We start from the raw sequence: 9,321 nt of genomic DNA, 5'->3' as shown, positions 1-9,321 counted from the left end.
TGTCATAAACTAGTAGTATGATAAGTTTTATATTGAGCTTTGTATTGGCCTTTCAATTCATGTGAGAACATACGTGACAAGCTGATAACCAAATTCCGTGACTACGTCATCAAAATAAAGAGATTCTAATCTACGGCGGCTTTTCGTTTTTGAGCTTTAACGAGCTTATAATCACATTTCCACATATTTGGCACCTACAACACAACAGAGTAAGACATGGTGAATCTTTTGATACCAAATAACTCTAATGTGAATTTTGTTGCAAGTCAATCTTTAACATAAAAAGACTGATAACTCCAAGAGCAACGGTTGTACACAGCGAAACACAACATAACATAGCCATAACTAACACCAGTGGTTATTTAAGAGTTTTACTGTAGCAATGGATCATTATAACACAGTCAATGATATAGAATCTTGTAAAAAATAAAGAAAAGAAAAATATTGTATAGGTATGTTCAGTGTAAGTACAACATATCATTTATGAAACCACGTTTATTATAGCTGTAATACACATCCTAAATAGCTATGTTCATTATGGTCATGGTATAATGCACGTACATTGTATATGTATATAGTCATTTCAACAATATCTATAACAGATTTCTTATATAGTCAAGCCCATTATAGCCTCAGCATACTACCTGTAAAGTTCTGCTATCTGTTAAATTTCCTTATTTGATAGTGCACTGCAATGTCTAGTCACCCTGTGTGATTCACTGCTCCTGCCCAGAGTGAATGCCAGTTGACCTGTTAATCTTGGGTGGTCTAATGGTCTTGTGTGGTCTGTCTGACTTGCCACAGTGCCATACGTTTGATTAGGTGTCATTGTTTTGTCAGCCTTTGAGCCAACAACATGTAGTTTTTAAGCCTCATTTTTGATGCTGATACTTTCTTTTATCTACCCTATATTAAGTTTCATCGTTACACCAATATCTATCGCATACACATATTATCAAGAATTAAACAGAAGGAAAATTACATACTATTTAGCAATCTCTTGGATGTGTTATTAAGGTAAATATTATATCTTACCCTATATCTTAGTGAAACTTACACACACTAACGGAAGTGAAATCGGACTGCCAGACGTATATAGGATATACATATATATATCAATGGACATTAATTTCGCCTCCAGCAGCCCAAGTGAAACTCCGTTGATTTACAAAGGTAAAGTGGAACCAAGGAGCCAGAGTCGAGCAGCTAGAGCCACGCAGCCAGAGACATCTTGACTTCCAACTTGATAAGTCGCATCACTTTTTCTTTTTTTTTAAACAACAGCAGTTGACTTGTTTTGTGTTTTGTTTTTGTTTAATGATTTATAAATCTTTTTACGCAGCTAGTCGAATTGTTCACTGAATTGTGTGCATTAGCAATTAAGCAATTCTACTAGTGCAAATTCTGGTCATTGGGCAGTGAGTCATACAAGGGTGATAGTCTCAATTGATTCCACGCAGAGAAAATTTGTGGTATGAATTTCAAAACCAATCCTTTATTGATTGCCGTCAGTAAAAACTACTGTAGTTAAACCTAGTGCATCGCCTTAAAAATGTTGGCATTTTTAGTAAAATAGCTATAAGCAAGTTAGAAAATAGAACAATTTTCAGCTGAAAATTATTGACAGGTTTGGCAATAGTGCAAATCACGTTGCCTATTTTTTGGAGTTGTGTTCTCGAATTCATTGGGTTAAATCAATACAAGTAAAGTTCAAAGCTTTTCTTCTAGGCTAAATCATGTCTGATAGCAAAGAACTCGCTTCTGTTCACAGTGAAAATTCTACCAGTAGGAGGTTTTCACCAAGACTAAAAATACAGTCAATTAAGTCTGAGTTACAAGCAACTATTGAAAATCTCTGTGTAAGTCACAAGGCTACATTAAATAACTTGCGAGATAACTCTATTGAATTTTCCTATCAACAGCTTAACAGCATGCATGGAGAAATCACACTAGGTGCAGTTAATATCACAAAACTGCATAGTGCATACAAAGAAGCTCATGAAAGCGACTTACAACCTGACAAGGAAGACATTGTAGAAATAGATCGCGTGCTTGCTGATAACAGGAAGGTTATCGACCAGTTAGAAATTTGTATGAATAAGTTGGTAACAAGAACCAAGCACACTGAGCCCGACACAGAAAGTGTAAAGTCCAAAAATTCATCCTTTCTTTCCTCTAGACAATCCAGGTCTAGCAAATCAGGCTAGAGCAGACTTTCTCAGTCACTTAAAATCATGCAAGCCGAGGCAAAAGCTGCTGCTGCAACTAAACAAGCCCAGCTTCAAGCCGAGATAGAATCTCAACAACTTGAGGAGGAAAGCCTCCAACTTCAGACATAAGTTCAAAGGAATAAAAGTTTGATAGCACAAGCTAAATTAAAAGCAGGGTTAGAAGCTGAGCGCCAACGTGAGCAGATTTACGCACAAGCAATAGCAGAAGAGTTGGAAGATAACAATGAGTCATTGTTGCGCCCTCCTGTCACCAATAAGTTATATTCAGGACAAACACAGCTAAGAGACTCAAATGAGTTATTCCGACAAGCATCACAACGGCCTGCCATTGAGATGATCACACCACTGCGCCTTCCAAGAACTTCCCCAGATAGTTCTCCTGTCACGATTTCTAGTACCCCTACTACAGTCTTTGATCCTGTTGCTCTTGCTGAAGCAATCAACACAGTTCGTCAGCGTCTGATGAACCACCTATATTTAAGGGTGAGACACTTAAGTACCAGCAGTGGAAGGCCTTCTTTTTCGAAACCTTTGATTTCAGTTCATGCACACCAGGCAAAAAATGGCTCAAACTGCAGCAATATGTTACAGGCAAGGCCTGGCAAAAAATAGAGGGCCTCAGCTTTAGAAAAACAGAAAGTGCATGGATGCTTGCCTGGAAGAAACTGGATGCCAAATATGGCAAACCAGAAATAGTGGCGAAAGCCATGGAGGAAAAGTTAATCGGCGAAAAGTTAATCAAATGATGGCGAACAGTTAGAAGACTTCATTGACTTTCTTGAAGTTTGTTCAGAATGTGACAGTGATTTGAACCTTGGTTCCAAATCTGTAAACAAGCGGCTGATACAAAAACTTCCATTACATATTGCTCACAGATGGACAGCAAAGGCCACAAAACTGGAGAAGAAATTGAGCAAGTTTCCACCACTCCAAGAATTCATTGACTTCCTAGTTCATGAATCTGATACATTAAACAACACATTGACTAAAGCGTATCAAGACTTTGGAAAAACAGATAAGTCAGTAAAAGGTAAAAGCGACAAAAGCAACAAAGTCATGTCTTTTTTGACAGCAACCACAGCTGATGGTAAGTCTCACAATAGTTACAATGCCAATGGTCTGAAACAAAACAAATACCCATGCTTGAACTGCAACATGAACAATCATACGACGGGTACTTGTTTCAAGCTTGGTAAGCAAATACATCCCGAGATCAAAAGGTTTTTCATGAGCCATAACTTATGTTTTGCATGTTCTAAGCCTGGACACAGAATGACTGATTGTCAGTCTCCAGAGAAATGCACAAAGAAAAATTACGACCAACAGCACCTCACAGTATTTCATGAATACTACGTAAAAGATAAAGACAACAAAAGTAACACTCCTATGGAAGTAATACACACAGACAGTGAGAAATCAGCAACAGCTCTAAACTGTTCTGACACCACACCAGCTAATATCATGTCATGGACAATACTAGTGTATATTTCAACCAAAGATAATCCCGAAAAAGAAGTTCTGGTGTTTGCCCTGCTAGACTCAGGTTCAAATCGAACCTTCATTACTCAAAATACCCTTGACAAACTCAATGTACAGACCTGTGATACAGCTATGAAAATTAGTACACTTACTGATACTGAGGGCACTGATTCAATGCGCCAGGTGGCCTCAGGACTGCTGGTCTGTGGCTTTCATCAGAGCAGAGCAAGTAGACTTCCACCGTGCATAAGCACAAGCAAAATACCTTTTAACTCAGAAGAGATACCCAATGCCACATCAGTGCAAAACTGGCCTCACTTACAACATCTTGCCTCTCAGTTCATCTCTGCTCAAAAAGCAGCCAGCCTCGAGCTCGGATTGTTGATTGGAAACAATCTTCCACATGTGTTTATATCTAGACAAGAAATCAGTAAAGAAGACCATGAGCCCTTTGCTCGGCTCACTGACTTGGGTTGGATCTTGATGGGAAACGCCACAAACCCTGCACACAGCTACAACAGTTGCGCTCATACCATTCAATCTGAGACAATAGTAAACTTGTCAGTACAACAACCAACGACTAGAAGATGTATCTCTTTTAAAATCAAAACAGAAACTTTTGAATTCCCCAACACAGATAAATTCGAACAACAAATACTAAAAGAACCAAGTCCTGAAAATTGGCGCTATGTCCCTACAGATCAAAACCCTGCCAATCACGCTTCAAGAGGTCTGACTATCACTCAGCTGTTAAAATCTAATTGGCTTACAGGTCCGGATTTTCTCTGGAAGGAACCTATGCAATTTCCTTATCAGTTGACGCCGGAAGTAAAACCTGATGACCCTGAAGTCAAATCCCTTTGTGTCCAAACGATTTCTAGTCCCAGTCAAACTCTCTATTAGCGACTACAGCGATTCTTTAGTTGGAATAAAGCTATCAAAGTCACTAAATTCTTTCTCAATAGAGTAGCCAAGTTAAAGGGCACTCAACTGCCAATTAACGCACCACTCCTGTACATAGTTGAATGCATACAAGCTGAGCATTTTCCAGAAGTGCAATCTCTGACAAAAGAGCAGCCACTAAATCCAAAGAGTACAGTTTTCAACCTGAACCCTTTCCTGGATAAAAATGGAGTAATGAGATTAGGAGGCCGCCTCAATCGCAGCACAGCTCTCAGTTTTTCTGAGAAACATCCAATTCTGCTGCCCAAAAGTGGGCATTTTACTCGCCTTCTTCTTCAGCATCTTTATGAGCAAGTGGCCCATCAAGGAAGATGCTTCACATTAGCCAAGATGAGATCTTCTGGGTACTGGATAATAGGTGCCAGAAGTATTATAGCCTCTTTGATATACCAGTGTATTACTTGTCGATCCCACCGAGCTAAACCTCCAACACCCCTAATGGCCTCACTTCCTCATGAAAGATCTAGCCAATCGCCTCCCTTCAGCTATTGTGGGATCGAATGTTTTGGACCATTCATGGTCAAAGATAGAAGGACAGAGCTAAAACGATATGGACTCATGGTAACATGCCTCGCAAGCAGAGCAGTGCACCTTGAAGTTTTGGACGATAGGAGCACAACAGCCTTTGTGAACGGAATTCGAAACATTATAGCCATTCGCGGGCCTATTAGAAAAATCTGGTGTGACCAGGGCACCAACTTTGTTGGAGCTGTTCAAGATTTAACAGAAAAAGGCATGCTTGAGTTTAAACTCAATCCTCCCAGCGCCAGTCACATGGGTGGCGTTTGGGAACGTATGATCCGAACTGCTAGAAATGTCCTTCAGTCTCTTTTGAAGTCTCATAGTGATAGGCTTGATGTACGAAGTCATGGCCATCATAAACTCCAGACCACTATCTGTGGTTACTGAAGAAGACATGCCTCTAAGTCCTAACATGCTTCTGACTATGAAATCTGATGTTACCCTACCGCCCCCTGGAAGCTTTGATGAGTCCGATATGTACAGTCACGAGCGCTGGCGTGCGGTTCAACAGATTGCTAATGTACTCTGGAAAAGATGGAAGACAGAATACTTATCCCAACTGCATTCTCGTCAAAAGTGGGTTCACAAGACAACAAATAATATAGCAGTAGGTGACATCGTATTAATCAAAGATGACCAAACAACAAGAAATGTCTGATTAAAAGGCCGAGTTTCTGATTGTTACACATCTGAAGATGGACAAATACGCTCAGCTAAAGTACTGTTAGGTAACTGTGTACAGGCAAAAAACTCTGGAAAATTTCTAATCAGACCAGTTGTGAAATTGATTAAACTTTTACCAGTCAAATCAAATGATATGTGCTAGCTCCAATCATGTTGAAAATTATGATAATTTAAGGTGGGAGTGTAAAGTTCTGCTATCTGTTAAATTTCCTAATTTGATAGTGCACTGCAATGTCTAGTCACCCTGTGTGATTCACTGCTCCTGCCCAGAGTGAGTGCCAGTTGACCTGTTAATCTTGGGTGGTCTAATGGTCTTGTGTGGTCTGTCTGACTTGCCACAGTGCCATACGTTTGATTAGGTGTCATTGTTTTGTCAGCCTTTGAGCCAACAACATGTAGTTTTTAAGCCTCATTTTTGATGCTGATACTTTCTTTTATCTACCCTATATTAAGTTTCATCATTACACCAATATCTATCGCATACACATATTATCAAGAATTAAACAGAGGGAAAATCACATACTATTTAGCAATCTCCTGGATGTGTTATTAAGGTAAATATTATATCTTTCATTTTATGTGTTTTATTTTATATGTTTCTAAATGGCTTTGCAGATGACTACCTGTATAATTAGCATACTTTCAATAACCTTTATCGACAATCGAGTTATTGTTTTATTGTAGTTTCACGGTGTTGACAAGCATACATAATAAACTTTTAATAGAATATACACTATGCCTCATCACCCGTATGTGACAATATAACTACGAACCAGGGGATCCGCTACACTACCTATATAGTCTTGTCCACTAGAGCTAGCATATGCTACCCATATAGTCTTGTCTACTAGAGCTAGAGTATACTACCTATATAGTCTTGTCTACTAGAGCTAGACTATACTACATATATAGTCATGTCCACTGCATGTCCTTTGCAAAAATTTTGGTTCAACAATCAGATTTTTAAAAAATCAATATTCTCTCTCAGTCATCAGTCAATGACCATTAGATAAAATTTTCATAGAAACTAGATAAATTTAAGCACTTTCGTGCAACAATTGCTAAGAAGGTGAGGCTGGAATCAAACCTGAATTTTTGTTTTGAATTAAACTCTATGAGCTTTGGAATTCTTGTAAAATGAGTCTAGAAAAATTACCCCTCAACTACTACTACCAAAGCCTGATTGTACAGAGCCTGTGTGTACAGAGCCTGTGTGTACAGAGCCTGTGTGTACAGAGCCTGTGTGTACAGAGCTTGTGTGTACAGAGCCTGTGTGTACAGAGCCTGTGTGTACAGAATCTGTGTGTACAGAGCCTGTGTGTGCAGAGCCTGTGTGTACAGAGCCTGTGTGTACAGAGTCTGTGTGTACAGAGCCTGTGTGTACAAAGCCTGTGTATACAGAGCCTGTGTGTACAAAGCCTGTGTGTACAGAGCCTGTGTGTAGAGTGCCTGTGTGTGCAGAGCCTGTGTGTCCAGAGCCTGTGTGTACAGAGCCTGTGTGTGCAGAGCTTGTGTGTACAGAGTCTGTGTGTACAGAACCTGTATGTTGAATGACTATAGAGCTAAGTTGTGACCTGCATATCATTCCTAAAAGTCCCTAATCGGCGCTTTTCACACATTAGGTTCTCAATCTATCATTTATCTATCATCAGTGTGTCATGGAGCAGCAAAACTACAAACAAGAAGCTATTTAGGACTCCTTTCTTCTGGACTAAAATACATGAGGCTTTACTGAGCAGGAAATGTCAACAGAATGTTAATCAAGTGATTGTCTCATGCAAATGAAATGTCTTGAAAAACCGTCTGAAACTAGTTCACTACCCGCGTCCCAACTTCAAAGATGTCCGAAAACGAGATCTGAAAGATTTTGGAGTTCATCCCATTCAGTAGGTTGTGTTGTTCAAAAACAGAGATGCCTGTGCAGAAAACTTCTCTTTAGGAAACAACAGATGAGGTTAGAAAACTCAAGAAGCCAAACAGGAAACATTACAACTTTTTGATTTAGTCTAGCATTGTTGACTATGGACACGTGACATACAACGTATATAACCTTATGAAACATAGGTAGCTGGTATAATATTTTCATACTTTCTATCCTAAGGCAGCAGTCAGCAGTAACTGTTTGGCGTCTTATAATAAAGAATGAATCAATGGACCACAGCCAGCTGTCTGACTTCTATGCTTGATACTGTATATACCACAGAGAAGATCAAAAAAAGTATTGTCTTTTTGCTCAATGATTTTTAAAAGTATACTAAACTTACACCCAATTGCTATGACAGCTGTCAGAAAATTTGAATTGGAATAAGTTAAAAAAAGCTGTTCAAGTGTGATATAAATAAATTCGCCAACTATTTATGTAAGTTACAACTAGACAATTAGATGTAACGTTCTAATGCTGTACAATTCTAACAAAGATGTTAAATCAGGCCTCTTATAAAACTATTATTGGCAGGATACTATGCTTTCACTTTATCTACAAAACCTGAGAATAAATCTTTGATTCAACTAAGATTCAAAGTTTATATACAATGTACTTACGAATGTGCCTATTGGATTATACAAGGATTCATGATACATAATCTGGCTATTTTTTGTTGCAAATCTTCGATCGCCAGCCAAAAGGGTTATGCAAGCCGCACTGTACGCTTCACCGACTACGTGTGTGTGTACAGTTGTTCGCATAGCTCGCAGAAAGTCAAAAAGGCCAATTCCTGCGAATAGGTCTCCGCCTGTGCTGTTTATAAGAATAGTGATTGGTCGAAGAGGATCTTTTCTCTCAAGGTAGTGAAGCTGAGACAGAATGCTCCCGATGGATTCTATGGTTACCTTTCAAACGAAGAGGTAAAATATTACATATCTACATCTAAGTTAAAAGAGCTATCCGATTTCCTACTCAGACCCGATGATGATACAATAAAAAGTTGAAGAAATACCTACCACAGTGCTTGCTTAATATTGTATACATACATAACCTGTAGCACTTGTAGCACCTGTGCACTTGAGGTACAAAGCTTTGGACACATAATATTCTAACACCCATCACACCCATCACACTCATGCATACTGAGACTACAGTGCTTCTTCATAACCAATGCCCACCATACAGTACACTCACTCTGTAAGTACACCCTCTTACCTACCATACAGTACACTCAATCTGTAAATGCATCCTCTTACCTACCATACAGCATACTTACTCTGTAAATACATCCTCCTACCTACCATACAGCACACTTACTCTGTAAAAACATCCTCCTACCTACCATACAGCACACTTACTCTGTAAATGCGTCCTCCTACCTACCATACAGCATACTTACTCTGTAAATGCATCTTCCTACCTACCATACAGTACACTCAATCTGTAAATGCATCCTCCTACCTACCATACAGCACACTTACTCTGTAAAAACATCCTCCTACCTACCATACAGCCCAC

General features: G+C 39.1%; 2 protein-coding genes across 2 annotated transcripts; both read left to right on the top strand.

Annotated features, from left to right (window-relative positions):
• The first annotated feature begins 3,842 nt into the window (after positions 1 to 3,842).
• On the top strand, positions 3,843 to 4,613 carry LOC137390473 (uncharacterized). Its single transcript, XM_068076804.1, has one exon. The coding sequence runs from the start codon at positions 3,843 to 3,845 to the stop codon at positions 4,611 to 4,613; it is 771 nt and encodes a 256-aa protein (XP_067932905.1).
• Positions 4,614 to 4,847: 234 nt separating this feature from the next.
• On the top strand, positions 4,848 to 5,582 carry LOC137390462 (uncharacterized). The gene has a single exon (XM_068076794.1). The coding sequence runs from the start codon at positions 4,848 to 4,850 to the stop codon at positions 5,580 to 5,582; it is 735 nt and encodes a 244-aa protein (XP_067932895.1).
• Positions 5,583 to 9,321: the final 3,739 nt, after the last annotated feature.

Source organism: Watersipora subatra, chromosome 1 (genome assembly GCF_963576615.1).
Source record: "Watersipora subatra chromosome 1, tzWatSuba1.1, whole genome shotgun sequence".
Lineage (NCBI taxonomy): Eukaryota > Metazoa > Bryozoa > Gymnolaemata > Cheilostomatida > Watersiporidae > Watersipora > Watersipora subatra.
This window is presented reverse-complemented; position numbering and strand designations above follow the sequence as displayed.